Source organism: Neolamprologus multifasciatus, chromosome 6, assembly GCF_963576455.1.
Source record: "Neolamprologus multifasciatus chromosome 6, fNeoMul1.2, whole genome shotgun sequence".
Classification (NCBI taxonomy): Eukaryota; Metazoa; Chordata; class Actinopteri; order Cichliformes; family Cichlidae; genus Neolamprologus; species Neolamprologus multifasciatus.
Window position 1 is genome coordinate 14274428 of NC_140444.1, and position 16775 is coordinate 14291202.

The window sequence follows — 16775 nt, forward strand, 5'->3', positions numbered from 1 at the left end:
AACTCCGCCATGGCCAAGACCAAAGAGCTTTCGAAGGACACCAGGAAAAGAATTGTAGACCTGCACCAGACTGGGAAGAGTGAATCTACAATAGGCAAGCAGCTTGGTGTGAAAAAATCAACTGTGGGAGCAATCATCAGAAAATGGAAGACATACAAGACCACTGATAATCTCCCTCGATCTGGGGCTCCACGCAAGATCTCATCCCGTGGGGTCAAAATGATCATGAGAACGGTGAGCAAAGATCCCAGAACCACACGGGGGGACCTGGTGAATGACCTGCAGAGAGCTGGGACCAAAGTAACAAAGGTCACCATCAGTAACACACTACAACGGCAGGGAATCAAATCCCGCAGTGCCAGACGTGTTCCGCTGCTGAAGCCAGTGCATGTCCAGGCCCGTCTGAAGTTTGCCAGAGAGCACATGGATGATACAGCAGAGGATTGGGAGAATGTCATGTGGTCAGATGAAACCAAAGTAGAACTTTTTGGTATAAACTCAACTCGTCGTGTTTGGAGGAAGAAGAATACTGAGTTGCATCCCAAGAACACCATACCTACTGTGAAGCATGGGGGTGGAAACATCATGCTATGGGGCTGTTTTTCTGCCAAGGGGACAGGACGACTGATCCGTGTTAAGGACAGAATGAATGGGGCCAAGTATCGTGAGATTTTGAGCCAAAACCTCCTTCCATCAGTGAGAACTTTGAAGATGAAACGAGGCTGGGTCTTCCAACATGACAATGATCCAAAACACACCGCCCGGGCAACAAAGGAGTGGCTCCGTAAGAAGCATTTGAAAGTCCTGGAGTGGCCTAGCCAGTCTCCAGACCTCAACCCCATAGAAAATCTGTGGCGGGAGTTGAAAGTCCGTGTTGCTCGGCGACAGCCCCAAAACATCACTGCTCTTGAGAAGATCTGCATGGAGGAATGGGCCAAAATACCAGCTACTGTGTGTGCAAACCTGGTAAAGACCTATAGTAAACGTTTGACCTCTGTTATTGCCAACAAAGGTTATGTTACAAAGTATTGAGTTGTATTTTTGTTATTGACCAAATACTTATTTTCCACCCTGATTTACGAATAAATTCTTTACAAATCCTACCATGTGAATTCATGGATTTTTTTTTTCACATTCTGTCTCTCACAGTTGAAGTGTACCTCTGGTGCAAATTACTGACCTCTGTCATCATTTTAAGTGGGGGAACTTGCACAATCGGTGGCTGACTAAATACTTTTTTGCCCCACTGTACATCCTGTTCTTCGGTCCTCACAAATTAATGACATTAACATAATAACATTAAGTTCTTTCTGTTTGACATCGTTGCAGAAGACTTTCAGTCTACTCTTATTTACAATGCTGCTTCAGTTTGCTGTGTTTTTTGGCCATTTGTTTAAACACAGTCTAGTTGAAATTCTGACTTTGACTGAGACAGCACATTCCTGAAGTTCTGTGATTTGTTGAACTTTGCAGACCTAAGCCATGTTGACATGTTCTTTTTAGAGTGAAGAGAAGAGAGAAGACATGAAGATCTTTTTGTAATTTCTCTTAACATTGCACTCACTGACACAAGGTCGTATATAAATGATTTTAAGACTTGATAGACTTAACTTAACTTATCTTGTGGTGCAGCACAATAAGAAAAAAGTAAAACCTTGTAACAAGCAGAGAACCATCCACCCATTTCCAGATCCCCTCTTTCTCACTGTCAGTCAATCCTATCCACATCAGCTTTTGAAAATTTCTTGTGAATTCCTTATTGAGAGAAAGAAAATATATACATTATATATATATATATATATATTATATAACATATATATAACATATATACAACACACATATAGACAGAAACCACATTTAGAAAATCACCTGTTCTTCTTTGCTGTTGATAATCACCAGATCAGCACCTCTCTGGAGACAATCATTTCTACTTTCTTGCCAGGATTTCTTGTTTGAAGAAATGTAATATAAACTACCATTGAAGTGCATCCATTCTTGCAGACAACCTGTTAAAGGAAAGAAAAAAACACAGGAATGTCTGCAGGTGAAGTGAAATGAGTTTTTCCTAGCAGTGAACTCATCACTGTTAGGAGGCCTGATGCTGCTTTTGTCATTTCTAGCAGCTGTCAGTAGTGGAATCACTTCTGCATTTGATTGTTTGACAGTTTTTTAACAACAAAATAGAGAAATGAAAAACAGTAGACACACCATGAATTAGCTCAGCCTGGGTGAAGAAGTCAGCTGAATTAAGTGATTAAATGCAGTCTTAACTGAGATATTACAGTATTATATCAGCTCTTTTGTAGTGGTTTTAATTGGGTGATGTGACATATACTGTATAAATCAAACACGGTGAACCAACACTGCATGTGTGCTGCTTTGGATAATAAATTTCTATTATTTCAAAACTTCAAACTTTTATTGAGTCACATTTAGCTCCAAGATTTACTTAAGATGTCATTTGGGATCCACTGAACCTTACTTTTCCTAATATTTTTCCTAAACCTTAATAGGATTATAAATGTGCTGAGAAAAAAAAACATGTGTGCCTTACTTAAAAATATCCCCCCAAAACTTGTTTTGTTTTAATGGAGGTGAAATAACAATAATTACCAACAGACTTTCTCTGAAGATCATCTCTATTTTTGGTCATGTCTTCAAGTCTCTTTTGGAGCTGGCCTCTGTCTTCCACCATATTGTTGTAGCTTTTCTGTAGCTGGTCTCGTTCCATTTTCAGAATACTGTGCCTGGTCTGTAACTTGTGTTGTTCAGTTGTTAGGCTGCTGTAACTGGTCTGCAACTCATTCCACTTTCTGGTCAAGTTTTCATAACGGTTGTATGACATCATCATCTCCATCGTCTGCTGAGATTTGCCTTGGGTGACTGCGTTGAGCACGTGAAATTAAAATATGAAAACCATGTTAAACAACTACACATCACCTGTTGAAGATTATATTAACTGCTGTACTCACGAAGAAAAAACAGAGTTATGAGTCCAATCAAGAGAAGAAGACACAGTAGGCCCAGAAGAATCACAGCAGCTCTGCAGGAACTTTTCTTCACAAATTTAGTACCTAGGCATATAAGTCAAGATTTGTGAAGTTTTAGAATAATGAAAAAAACAACAACCCTGTGCTATCTCTCCATGCACTATTCTAAAAATATGTGGTTATTTTTATGTTTTGCATGCACAACAGAAATCAGAACTATTCCCAGAGTGCAAATACTGCCTTCCTGACAAACAAACACAGAAAAACTGTTCTGTTATGCACTGGGCTACCATGTGATAGGTATGGGTCTCTCCATCACAGGGGACCCTTTCTTATCACAGAAGACTGCAGTCCTTTTGTCATTTAGACAAAAATAATAAATTCTATTTTCTTTGTTTCCCTGATTTTTAAAAATCTATATCACCATGATGACCTAGTTTTAATTTCTGATCCATTACCCACCTACTATGATAGCAAAAACACAACTCTCTTCGATATTGTTTAAGTTAAGTTGGGGTGATACTTTTTTGATATTTTGCCAGAATGATAAAAGACTTAATGCTTTAATTTCCCAAAACTCTTTTGTTATTTACATTACATTTGCTACATTGGTTTTTTTTTAGGATAACTGAAAAGCATTGATGACGGGGGTCAGGAGAGTTCTCTTAAGATTCTGATCTCAAAACCAGAACAGACTATAGTAAAACACATTTACAGTAACACAGAAACATTTGTCTGAGACGGTTCATCCATGTCTAATAATTATTTTAACTCTGATGCAGTGAAACTTTACAAAGATCCTTTCTGACGGAGCTTCCAGGAGCCACTATACACTTGCTGTAAGTAATGCTAGCGTATTGTGAGATATGAGATCAGTTATGATCACAGAGACATACATACAGCCAATAGTTGCTCAAACTGTAGACAACAGTATGTATTTATATAGCGCTTTACTAGTCCCTAAGGACCCCAAAGCGCTTTACACATTCAATCATCCACCCATTCACACACACATTCACACACTGGTGATGGCAAGCTACATTGTAGCCAAAAACAAGCGTTATTCAGTCAGGTCAGTCAAATCTCATTCATCAAAATACAAAATTGCTAAAACAGGTAAAACAATGGGGTTTTTTTTGTTTAGTAAAGTTGCCTGTGTTTGTGCATAAAATTGTAACAGTGTCAAATTATTTATTTATTACCTGTGAATGCAGGTGCAGGTCCAGTCCTGTTCATCTCCACAGTTTGGATATCATCATAAGTGACATAAATATTTTCTGAGGAATTTAGGTCCCCTTTTAGCTTTCTGTGATTAATTGCTATGTTGTTTAAATAAATGTCATCCATGATGTTACACTGTGCTGTGGTTCAGTTACAACCTGAACAGGAACTTGAGATTAACAAAGAACTGAGAACTGTGTGGAAAAAGTGTGATTCTCTTTAACAGGAAATGAAGGTCTGGTGAGATGAAATAATAATAGGCCACTTTATTTGTGTTTCGCCCACAGGTTGCAGCTGCATCAAAGCAGTGTGTGTGTGTGTGTGTGTGCGTGCGTGCGTGCGTGCGTGCGTGTGTGTGTGTGTGTGTGATGCACTGTTTATAAATCAAACTGAACTGAATTTGTTTGGCAGGTATATGTCAATGAACAGCTGTTTGACTTTGTTCACCTTTTTGAAGACAGTCTTGTCTGTTTTCTTTTCAAAATTTGCCTTATGAAGAAATATCTTTCACATGTCATTTGTACATCTTTTCAAACAAAAAGAGCGCTGAACAAAAGCTCTGAGCCACGCCGTCTGAGCAACTCTCAGGGGTTAATGGAAACCACACAAAGGGAGGCAAAACAATTATTAAATTTCTACCGAACTTGTGTCTATCATAGTGTATCTTAAAGACTTCAAAGACCATAGACCAACCAAAGACCAACCAAAATCAAGCACTTCAATCTCACGCTAAGGGCTTACTTGTGCATCCTATAGGATATTTAAAAGTAGAATGGGAGGCAGAACTTTTCAGGCCCCTCTTCTGTGGAATCAGCTGCCAGTTTGGATTTGGGAGACATAATTCTCTTTAAGAAATTCTTTAAGCAATGTCATTTCTCTCTAAGTTATCAGCTTTAATCCATTTTGGCTGTGGGGCATATGCAACAAGGGAAATATCTGAATACAGTTTGCTGACAGAATATTTCCTGTCAGTTATAACCACAGTAGTATTGAGTACCACAAGCATGGCCCAGTATGTTTAAGTAATCTATTGTTTTCCTGGGACTGTGTTTGTGGCTATCTGGTTAGTATTTCTGCAAAATCTGAAAAAAGTATGTTAAAATAGCAATGTTTATGCAGACAGACATAAAGGGATGTAAAGATCTTTCTTTAAGAAATAACAGATCCAATATTTATTGAATATTATGCATATGTCATATTGCCCATTCCAAATATAATATTAAACTTTTCCCCATAGATGCTGTGTTTCATTATTGCTAGCAACCAATTAACTCTTGCAAGCCTAAAACAGAAATTAAATAATTCTGCCACTTTTAGGTTATGCACCCCTCTGATATTCAGTCAGTTAACAGATAACACCTGTAGTTCAGTCATATCAGTACAATCTGTTTGTGTTCACTATTTCCCTCCTTGCTTCTGAGATGCCACAAACACACAGAGTTATAAAAAGGTAGGCAAGGCATACACATGAAAAGCACTAGCGAAATAATACATGCATAAGTACTTTTAATTTCTACCACTGCATTGTAGTTAAAATACAACGAAAAGATAGATAGTGTGGCTCTCATTTAGTATCTAAGTAAAAAGAATAAAATATACATACAGATGGAAAACTTATGGTTAGAGAATCTTTTTCTATAGGATGAGTATTTTTAAGCGGGGGATTGTTTTTAATCAAATACAGCTAACAATGTTATAACCAGTCACACCAGAGCAGATCTCCATCACTGAGGAGGTTCATAGTGACAAAAGATTTCTTGATTTTGAAAGCAAAGCAAAAAGCCTCTGTGTGTACTTGTTTCTTTGTAAATTGCCACAGTTTTCTGTTCAGCTTCATTTCACGAGTGCATCTTGTGGCTCTGTTTTATGCATTATTTGATGGACTTGATGTGAAGTTATGGGGAAGCTTTCTTCTCACACATCCAGTAGTGTAAAATAGAGCATTTTTCATCATTCCAGCTGTTTTGTGAGTTGTAATTTTTTATTTGCCCACAGTTTTCATTTTTGAGTCCATTAGGCTCACCGCTATTCCAGTAGCTGAAAATAAAGACAAAATAATGAGAGTTAAACTCAACAATCTGATCAGTTTTTTCTTTTCAGTAACTGTAACTTAGATACTAAAGAGACAGCATGAACAGTATCTTTTTACTTAAAATATATGCAAACTAAAGAATGGATTTTATTTGTACTTAAACCTTGTGGTCATTCGAGTCCCATCCACCCATTTCCATGTCCCGTCTGTCTCTGAGTCAGTCAGTCCAATCCACAAATACTTGTTTAACTGATTCACAAAGTTCTTTTTAAAAAATAGAGAAACCAACTGTAAGGATACTGAGTTTAAACTGATGTATCTATATAGCCTCCACTTAACTGAACTTTGATTTCATTTTAATTTTAATTTATATATTTTTAATGCACTCCCACCTGTTCCTCTTGGCTGTTGATAATCACAAGGTCTGCACCTTTTTGAAGACAGTCTTGTCTGCTCTCTTGCCAGGATTTCTTCTCTGAAGACATGTAATAGAAACTACCGCTAACATACACCCATTTATGCTGAAAATCTAATATAAAAAAAAATAGAAGAAGAATGTTAACAATTTGGGGTTACATTGTACGAGGTAGCTTTCACATAACCGTAATGATGAGCTTTTTCACAGCCATTGCTTTGGAGTTAGTGACACAAATTCAAAACACTTTGGTGGTGAAAAAAACGTTCTGTCATAGTTGCACAATTTGTCAGAATGTGTTACCTAAGACATAGTCCAAGTCAGTGTTCTCAGCACTTTGATTTTTAGATTTGTTTTCATGTTCATTAACAATGTGCACTTAATTACTCCAATTGTGCACAACGTTAATAGTAACTCTCAGGGCTGAGAAGATGAGAAAGATATAAGATCATATAAGAAAGCTATATGAACTTTGGTGACTTCTAGTGAAGTTGTGTAAAATGTGATAAAGTGATTTCCGCTGTAATCTGCATCAGCAGCTGTAGGTAAAAAAGGCATTGAAAGGAAGCTGCTTATTACTGTCATCAATGTGGCAAGACTCTTAATGCTGCTTTCATTTCTTACACAAGAAGCCCTAAGCGTAAACCACAATGTTGGTGGTACAGTCATCTCTGTATTTGGTTGGCTTTTTTTTTTTTTTTTTTTTTTTTTGCAACTTCAAGTACATAATTGAAAAAGAGTGAAGGCAAACTGAGTGAGTTCAGATTGAGTCAGGAAGTCATCTGAACAGCATCAAAAGATTGTTTATTTTCTAAGTCCAGTGGCATTAAGTTATTGTATGAATTCTTTGGGAATTTTTATCTCAGAGCTCTGAAATATATATATATATATATATATATATATATATATATATATATATATATATATATATATGTATATATATATATATATATATATATATATATAAATTTATATATATATATATTAATGTATCAACTGTTATTGTCTAACACTGCAGCCGTGCTCCTTATGATGTCAAGAAATTAGTAAAAACAAACAAAGAAACAAACTGAAAAATGTGAATTTAAAACATTTTGCAATCACATTTAACTATGATATTTATTAATGATGTCTTTTAGGCAGGGTCTGTGCTAAATCTACCACGTTTCGTTTGTTGCAATTTATAAACTATTGGTTTATTATGGAATCATCAGAATAAAGGCTAGACCCAAGAACAGATTTTCTTTGAATGAAATAAAGGAATAATTACCTTGAAACTTTTTCTGAAGATCATCTTTTTCTTTGGTTAAGGCTTCAACTTTTTTCTGGAGCTGGACTCTGTCTTGAACCACACTGTCGTAGTTTTTCTGTAACTGGTCTTGTTCTGTTTTCAAGTTGTTGTAACTGATCTGTAATGCTCTCTGTCTGCCCAACTCCTCTTCCCACTCAGATTTGTCTTGGGTGACTGTGTTGGGCATGTGAACATTAAATGAACAAGCTCTATTAATGAACACCCATTTAGGACATCATCAGCATGCTCTCTAGCTGCTGTACTCACAAGGAAAAGCCAGAATTATGAGGCCAGTGAGGAGAAGAAGACACAGCACACCCAGAAGAATCACAGCAGCTCTGCAGGAACTTTTCTTCACAAATGTAGTACCTGGGGCTAGAAGTCAGTATTTTTTAACATGTGTGCAAACATAAGACATTAACAACCTCATATTTGGCGACTAATAGCAACGGTGACACTAGCAACTGCTCTTTTAATTTACAAAGTAGAAAAAAAAAACCATCTGTTTTTCAATCAGCGCCTGAAGAGTATTGTCTTCAATACACAACAGTATTTATCTTTGTCAAAGCAATTTGGTACTGCAAACATTTACTGTCACAACAAAACAAAAAAAACTTAGCACATTTAACACGAACCACTCCGAGAGTGTCATTTTTCTTTTTAAACATACTTTAAGAAGTTTGTTGTGCAGTAAACAAATCAGCTAAGAGCAACATGACAGATGTTCAACTTAATTTAGGGCTGCTGCTATTGACTATGTATTGATTAAGTAACTGGGTAAGTAATACATTTTGTCTCATTAATGATCAGTACATACAAGAAAAACCACTAAACCCATCCATCCATTCTCTTCCGCATATCCTTGCCAGGGTTGCTGGGCCCCCACTAAACCCTTTCATTGTATTTACATGTTAAAATAAAAAAATTAAAAGAAAACATTTTCTTAAATGCAAAAATATTGAAATAGTTAAATACAACTAAATACAGTAATGTAAAATAAAAGGAGAATGCATTTTTATTTTGTCTCCTTGGAAGGTGAGAATTTTTTTTATAATCGAGTTATTGGTCTTACTTAATGAACTGAAATTTGAGCTAATTTCGCAGTAAGTATTGTAGCAAAGCTGGCCAAAATTTATTTGGTTACATTTTTTAACAGAGTTTAAATTTGTTTCCATTTTAGAAAAATGGAATTTGTCTATTTCCTGTACTTAAAATGTTTTGGGGGCTCAAAAATGAAGGAAAAATTAAAACCACTAAATTTCAACCTACCCACCCGTACTTTCAAGAGCTATAATTTGAGCACATTTTATAGTATGAAGGTAAAAAGTTTTGCATGGCTTTACTTAGTATGCTCATATATGAGCTGTTTGGGAAATACATCTTCAAAGTTGAAAGGTCGATGTTATGTATTGGCTTTTCTGTCCTGAGAATTTAAAATGTATGCAGTTATAAAGGGTTTATACCTATTTCACAGACTGATTTTGACTAAAAATACTGAATAATGACACTAAAAGGGGAATTTCTCATTGTAACTTTCTTGTAATATTGTCTGCAGTGACTGCTTTTTGAAATTTGCGTTTTTCTTTTTAAGCCGTGACCACAAATGAAGATTATTATGCTAACTAAAATAAACTAAAACCTAAAACTAGATTCACAAAAGTAAATTTAAAAAAACATTTGTAATTTTGTCAACTGAAACACCTGCATGTAGCTGTTTTACATGATTTCTTTTCTTTTTTTTAAATTATAGTATGCATTAGTTTGTGAGGTTTAAATTAAAAATATTACAATACTGTAACAGCATAAACTTAATACAAAAAATAATAAAGAATAAATGTTATTAAACTTAAGGGTTTGGTCATCATTAGGCTTTCTGATCTTTGCACCTTTTTCAACACTCTGTGATTACCTGGTATTTCTTCTGGATTCCTATAGCGCATTTCCATGATTTTCAGGTGCGTTGCTGGTTTCAGCTGGGTCTTGGGTTTCTGAAGAAAAGATCTAAGAGTGTCTCTGAAGTTGCCGACTGTTGTACTGAACTGTGGGAAACTGATACACGTGATTCTCTATTCAACAGGAAACTGAGGTCTGGTGAGATGAAAACATTATACTGCTTGTGCTCACATGGCATGTAATAAATCCTGACAGTGCAGGGACTATGATGCCATTTAAATTGTAATTATTACTGACACATTTCATAAATTATTTAATAATGTATTTGTTTGATTCATTTTGGCACTCATGGCCCTCTGTAAAGACTTTGCTGGGGTTACGACTGCATTCGTCTTTGCTTTTGAATAGGCTGACTACACTCACTGCAGCCCTTAATCTAACTTAAACCAATTTAAACTTACTGAGTAGAAATAGCAGAAGACCAATCCAACAACATATTAATATAACTGATTCATTGTTGGCTTTGGTCTCTTTAGAACGTCAGGTTATACTTTGAGAGTCAGTAGTTCAAATGCTATATCTCTTCTTTATTCAGATCATAACCTCTAGTTATTCTGTAAATCTGTTATAGTAGGTGATAAAATCAATGCTTGCTGCAGAAAATGCTGCATTTAAACAATTAACTTAAGTAAAAAGTTTAAACTATTCAACAATAATTTAGCTTTTGATACAAAAACAACAACAACAAAAACCGAAAAAAACAAATAATCTGCTTCATAGTTCACAGAAGCACGGGCAGCATTTACAATTTTTCTTCCTGTTCTCTTTGGCCCAATTCTCACAGCAAAAATTTTCCAAAAGTCAGTCCCAAATCTAGATTGCTCACTTTCCTGAATACTGTCAAGCATTGTATTAGTGTTTTTAATCAAATTACTTCAAACTTCTTTTAGATATGTATGAAAGATCCAATACAATAACACAGTCTGCGGTTTACTTGAAAATGAAATACATACTTTTAGTTTTGTGTCACAGCTGCTCATCCAAATCTCTCTTTCAAGCGCAATGATAATCAACTGGGCAGCTTTTTTCAGTGTTCTGTTGTCTAATTTTGATGAGTGCAAAATGTAGCCTCAGTTTCCTGTTCTTATCTGACAGGTGTGGCCCTCAGCGTGATTTACTGTTATTGCAGGCAAATTGGTTCAAGGTGAGATGTGATCCTTTCAGAGATGCTCTTCTGCACAGCTTATTTGTAATGAGTGGTTATTTGAGTTGCTGTTGCTTTCCTATCAGCTCAGAGTATTCTGCCATTGTCCTCTGACATCAACAAGGTATTTTAACCCGGAGAACTGCTGCTCACTGGATATTTTCTCACTTTAGACCATTCCTTGTAAACCGTAGAGATGGTCGTGCAGGAAAATCCCAGGACATCATCCGTTTCTAAAATACTAACACCAGCCTAACCATGCCACATTAAGTCAACTTTCTTCCTCATTCTGACACTCGGTTTGAACTTCAGCAGGTATCTTGACCATGTCTAGATTCATAATTGCTTTTAGTTGAAAGTCACTGATTTGAAATAATGTGACAAACACTGGAGCAGGCGTACCTGATCAACTGGTTGCTGAATGTATGTAGCGTGACGTTGGTGGACTACATAGTAGTTGGTGCTTTGTCTGTTTTCTGATGCAAATGGTTTTGAGGGAAAAAAAAAAACTAAACATTTTGAATGCTCAGTCTTTAAAAGGTGGTGAAATGTTTTTATTCATTAATTACAGCGTTGAAGTGATTGCATGACTATTCATGTTTTCACAATTGTGAAAAAGGTTTTGATTGTTGTAGTGTCTTTCACACAGATGTCTCAGTGTTTTGTTATGCTACTGTTTAAAGAACTGTGGTGAGAATAACTTTTCTGCTAGAATTGAGCTATGAGAAAACTGTAAGCGTCATAATACTCAGCTTGGACTAATTGGAAACCATAGCTTCTTTATTCAACTTTTTGCGACGTACTAGACAATTCTATAGACTATGGACTATAGGATTTCTCCTCACATGCTTCGAAATACTTCGAAGCACCTGAGGAGGGCAGCAAAACGCCCTCCACGTGTCAAACCCGCCTGAAGCAGGAAGAAGAAGACAAACGCGAAGAGGCGGAGCAATAAGGATTCAACATCAAATTACTGAAATGAAAGAGGAAGTTAGTGAAAGTAAAATTAGAGCTGCAGACAGGTCAATCTCCGTATCTAAAGAAGATCAAGAGGAGTTTGTTTTTTTTCTCTCAACAACAACTGGAATGCAGGTGAGTGCAGCTGATGAGATTTGCTGTGTTTAACAGGCAACTGTTTCTCTCTTAATGTTACTTCACGTGAAATGTCAGATTAGTTCAACTGGAGACTGATGTTTAAAAAAAAGGTCCATCCATTCTCTTCTACTTATGCTTGTCGGGGTCGCCGGTGGTCTGGAGCCTATCCGAGCTATCATAGAGTAAACCCTGGACAGGCCACCAGTCTGTCGCAGGCTGTGTTGAGCAAAATGAGACTGAAAATCATCAAAGTTAAATGTGGAATATTCCCGAAAAACAAACAAACAAAACAAAAGCAAAACTTAAGGTCCGCTTCGAATTCGTTGTAAAAACAGAGTGCTGCTCTGAGATGGAATGATCATCACACGAAAGTCTACACAGTTTCTTTTGACTTGTGCTTTCTTTAAAGGAGTTACTGTTATAAATGCAGGATCATTTTTTTAATGGTGCTTTTTAGACACTGGTCTGAAAGAAATGTTTGTGTTAGAAGCAGCTTTGCGGGATTTGTTTTTAATTTGGTGAAACATAGTGTGAAACTCTTTATCCCCACCCTCAAAAACAGACAAAAAGCAGTCCATCTCCCCATTTCTTGAGATACACAGCGTCTTACAGTCTGAAACAGCCAACAATGCTCAGTTGTTAGAAACAATGCAACAAGGTTGGGTAGTCGTTTAACTAACCGTAGAAAATCTGCTTATAAAACACACTGCCATTTTAGCTCGATTGTCTGACAACAAAAGCCTTTCTATAGTGTCAGTGTAAAAAGACAAAGTAATTCCTGTTTGTATAAATTTACCATGAAAAGCCAAAATGCCTACAGCGGCTGATGAACCTATTTAAAATATGTCTGTGAAGGTTCTCAGTCATCCAGGTCATCGTAGTCAAAGGAGCTTGCAAAGAAAAGCGTCTGGACTTCTTTAAGTTACTTGAAGACGTTTCACCTCTCATCCGAGAAGCTTCTGAAGAAGAACTGAAGAAGAACTGAAGAAGCTTCTCGGATGAGAGGTGAAACGTCTTCAAGTAACTTAAAGAAGTCCAGACGCTTTTCTTTGCATGCTCCTTTGAACCTATTTAAAACGCACCCCGCCAGGAGAAGACAGAGCATGCGCAGTGGGACCGCATGGCCCGGAAGTGCCCCTTTTCGGCTGAGTGAACACGCGTGCACGTGCAAAATGTGCCAGTTTTTAAGCTCGGCAGTGGGGGTGTGGGGGTATGTGTTTTGGTCTAGATTTGGTCTAGGTCTAGACATTAAAACTTTTTTTAATATTGTTTTGTAGACTGCAGACATGTTTGCTGCTAGTAATCTGCGACCTGAAGATCAGTTTCTGTGCTCCATCTGCCTGGATGTGTTCACTGATCCAGTCACCACACCATGTGGACATAACTTCTGCAAAAACTGCATCACCCGGAACTGGGACATTAATGTTAGGTGCAAGTGTCCGCTGTGTAACAAACTGTTCAAGAGACGACCTGAACTGGAAATAAACACTTTGTTCTCTGAGATGGTTGCTCAGTTCAGAGATGAAGCTCAACAGAAAGCCAGGAGGAGCAGCTCAGAGCAACAAGCTGCCAAACCAGGAGAAGTTCCCTGTGACTACTGCACTGGAACCAGACTGAGGGCCCTGAAGTCCTGCCTGGTGTGTCTGACCTCCTACTGTGAGACTCACCTAGAACCTCATCTGACAATCAAAGGTCTGAAAAGACATCAGCTGATTGAGCCTGTGGAGAACCTGGAAGGCAGGATGTGTACGAAGCACGATAAACATCTGGAGCTGTTCTGTAAGACCGATCAGACAAGTGTCTGCACGCTCTGCTCTGTTTTAGACCACAAGACTCATGAGTTTGTACCTCTGAGAGAGGAATCTGAAGAAAAGAAGACAGAGCTGAGGAAAATGGATGATGAAATTCAGCAAATGATCGAAAACAGACGACAGAAGATTCAGGAGATCAATGAGTCAGTGAAGATGAGTAAAGATGCTGCAGACAAACAGAAAACAGAAGGTGTTCAGATCTTCACTGTTCTGAAGGAGTTTATTGAGAAAGACCTGAAGAAGGTCATAAAGGAGATAGAAGACAAACAGGAAACAACAGAGAAACAGGCTGAAGGTCTCATCAAAGAGCTGGAAGAGGAAATCTCCGAGTTGAAGAAGAGGAGCTCTGAGTTGAAGCAGGCCTCACGCTCTGAAGACCACCTCCACTTTGTTCAAAGCTTCTCATCTCTGAAAGCTGTTCCACCTACCAAGGACTGGACTGAGGTCATTGTCCTTCCACCAACGTATGAGGGGACTGTGATGAGAGCTGTGGTTCAGCTGGAGGAGACACTCAAAAAACATTTTAAGAAGCTGCTTGCTAAGGCTGAGCTGAGGAGGGTCCAGCAGTATGCTGTGGATGTGAGTCTTGATCCTGATACAGCACATCCTGAGCTCATCTTGTCTGATGATGGAAAACAAGTGAATTTTGGTAATGTGAATCAGACTCTTTCAGACAACCCAAAGAGATTCACAGTTTTTGCAAATGTTTTAGGAAGGCAGGGTTTCTCTTCAGGCAGATTTTACTTTGAGGTTCAGGTTAAAGGAAAGACTGACTGGATTTTAGGAGTCGCAAGAGAATCAGTGAACAGGAAGGGAGGAAACTCAGTAAAGCCTCAGGATGGTTTCTGGGCTCTATGGCTGAGGAACAACAACGAGTACACAGCATGTACTGGCCCAGCAGCCGTTCTCTCTTTTCAGTCTGCTCCTGATAAAGTGGGAGTGTTTGTGGATTATGAGGAGCGTCTGGTCTCCTTTTATGATGTGTATGCAGCAGCTTTTATCTACTCCTTTACTGGCTGCTCCTTCACTGAGAACCTTTACCCATGTTTCAATCCCTGTAATAATGATAATGGTAAAAACTCTGCACCTCTTGTGATCACTCCTATCAATCGCATTAACTAGACAAGAAAAGTTATTACATTTTATTTGAAAGTGGTCTGTGAAAAGATTGTAATGCTGTTTTATTGTTCTCTTTTACAACATGTTTCTCAATGCTGAATTTTCATCATTTCACACTCCCCCACAATTACATTTTTCTCCCTTTAAGAGGGAAAACAGGACGTCTAGTCTAGTATCATTTAAACCAAAGGAGCAAAAACATTTAGGAAATGTCCTTGTAGTGAAAAAAGCATATCTTTAAATGTGTACATACACATATTTGATTACATTCAATATAATCAAATGTTGGATTCTGAAAATTTAAAGCTGTGTTATTCATATATTTATTTAAAAACTTTTTGGTTAATGACAGCTTCTGATAAATGTGTCCATTCTTAGTTGCGGAACAGTTTTTAAGCTGTATGTATGTTTACTGCACATATTCATTTCAGAGGTGAGACCAGCCAATAAGTGCCTTCATCCAAGAATCTGGCTTTGACAATCTGTAATAATGTCTTCAATAATGATGTGTTTGAATGATGTCTCCACCATAGGACATGTTTTCTCAATCATCATGTATAACATGTCCTTGCATTATGTGCCTGTCTGTATATTTTTTATATATATGTTTTGTACACAGGTCTCTCTTGAAAAAGAGGGCTTGATCTCAATGAAATTATCTATTTAAATAAAAGATTTAATGATGATAAACAGATTTTCTTTAAATTAACAGGATAAAACTTAAACCCCAGTCAGAGACAACAGTCAATGGTTGTTACTTTCTTTGCACTCAGATAAATAGCAGCATTGATGCATCAAAAAATGTATTGTATATTATATAAAATCTTATACTCTATATATCACATATATTATAAAAATCATTATTATAACATGTGACTTTTCTTATGTCCCTTGAAATACTGTTTTTAAGAAAAATCATGACACAGGTGACCTGAACTTTTGTGTAATATCTATTAGGAATAATATATTTCCCCTATTTTATTCAGGGGAATCTATGATGGTCGAGATGGAAGTATTTGATGACCTCTCATGAAATGACCCATAAGAACAATTTCAACATTTTCTGCATCAAGAAATGAATGCTTGCAAATTCCACTGTTGATGTAGTTTGCACTGCTGTAACTTTACAGCAGGTGTTCATTGGCGGTGTTAGTAAGAGTGATCTCATCAGGTTGAGCATATAAAAGCTAATACTATAAAAAGTATTGTGGTAACACACTACATGAAACACAGTACAAAACAAAAGTGTTTCTCCCTTTCGACCTAATATTAAATAATATCATTAAATCTACTGAAAAGGAACAAAAGGAGGAAAAGTTAGGCACTGTGATGTTTACGAAAAGAAAATGCACCAATCAAATTTGCTGCTGGACTTTTATACCTTTCATTTCAAACTGACATGTCACAATAACTCAAGTAGCATTAACTTAAACTGTAAACAATCAAAGTTAAAAATTCTGTTCTTATTGTTCATGAAACTGTTCATATGGAGGGATGAAGGACTGGAAACTTCCAGTTCAGTTTGTGACAAATGTCTTCACTTTTTTTGGAGAAAGTTGTAAGCACTAGGGCCTTCATATGATCCATCCATCTCAACACCCTGTTTGGCTTTTGTTGACCACTTTGAGCCTGTCTCTCCTTATTAGAACAGTTCATTTCCAGTATAAACCCATCAGGATTCCCCTTTGATGTTATTCCTCCTAA

General features: G+C 37.1%; 3 protein-coding genes across 3 annotated transcripts; 1 reads left to right on the forward strand and 2 right to left on the reverse strand.

The window, feature by feature from the left end:
* Positions 1 to 1298: 1298 nt before the first annotated feature.
* On the reverse strand, positions 1299 to 4705 carry LOC146516637 (uncharacterized). The gene is made up of 5 exons (XM_085163216.1): positions 4193 to 4705; positions 2973 to 3074; positions 2614 to 2883; positions 1870 to 2006; positions 1299 to 1755 (listed from the first exon to the last, which is right to left on the reverse strand). The coding sequence occupies exons 1-5, from the start codon at positions 4335 to 4337 to the stop codon at positions 1612 to 1614; spliced, it is 798 nt and encodes a 265-aa protein (XP_085019342.1). The 5' UTR covers positions 4338 to 4705; the 3' UTR covers positions 1299 to 1611.
* Positions 4706 to 5064: 359 nt separating this feature from the next.
* On the reverse strand, positions 5065 to 10291 carry LOC146516638 (uncharacterized). Its single transcript, XM_085163217.1, has 6 exons — positions 9859 to 10291; positions 8217 to 8324; positions 7929 to 8123; positions 6636 to 6772; positions 6407 to 6507; positions 5065 to 6248 (listed from the first exon to the last, which is right to left on the reverse strand). The coding sequence occupies exons 1-6, from the start codon at positions 9893 to 9895 to the stop codon at positions 6107 to 6109; spliced, it is 720 nt and encodes a 239-aa protein (XP_085019343.1). The 5' UTR covers positions 9896 to 10291; the 3' UTR covers positions 5065 to 6106.
* A 1693-nt stretch (positions 10292 to 11984) lies between these two features.
* On the forward strand, positions 11985 to 15680 carry LOC146516639 (E3 ubiquitin-protein ligase TRIM39-like). Its single transcript, XM_085163819.1, has 2 exons — positions 11985 to 12138; positions 13419 to 15680. The coding sequence occupies exons 1-2, from the start codon at positions 12025 to 12027 to the stop codon at positions 15072 to 15074; spliced, it is 1770 nt and encodes a 589-aa protein (XP_085019945.1). The 5' UTR covers positions 11985 to 12024; the 3' UTR covers positions 15075 to 15680.
* The last annotated feature ends 1095 nt before the right edge of the window (positions 15681 to 16775 follow it).

Coding starts and splice junctions, on each gene's coding strand:
- LOC146516637 (XM_085163216.1), bottom strand. CDS start 4,337: ATGGATGACATTTATTTAAACAACATAGCAATTAATCACAGAAAGCTA. Junction 2,884..2,972: donor CATAACTCTGTTTTTTCTTC/GTGAGTACAGCA, acceptor TGCTCAACGCAG/TCACCCAAGGCAAATCTCAG. Junction 2,007..2,613: donor TCTTCAGAGAAAGTCTGTTG/GTAATTATTGTT, acceptor TTCCTTTAACAG/GTTGTCTGCAAGAATGGATG.
- LOC146516639 (XM_085163819.1), top strand. CDS start 12,025: ATGAAAGAGGAAGTTAGTGAAAGTAAAATTAGAGCTGCAGACAGGTCA. Junction 12,139..13,418: donor CAACAACAACTGGAATGCAG/GTGAGTGCAGCT, acceptor ATTGTTTTGTAG/ACTGCAGACATGTTTGCTGC.
- LOC146516638 (XM_085163217.1), bottom strand. CDS start 9,895: ATGGAAATGCGCTATAGGAATCCAGAAGAAATACCAG. Junction 6,508..6,635: donor TCAACAGCCAAGAGGAACAG/GTGGGAGTGCAT, acceptor TTTTTTAAAAAG/AACTTTGTGAATCAGTTAAA. Junction 6,249..6,406: donor GGGACTCGAATGACCACAAG/GTTTAAGTACAA, acceptor CTTTATTTTCAG/CTACTGGAATAGCGGTGAGC.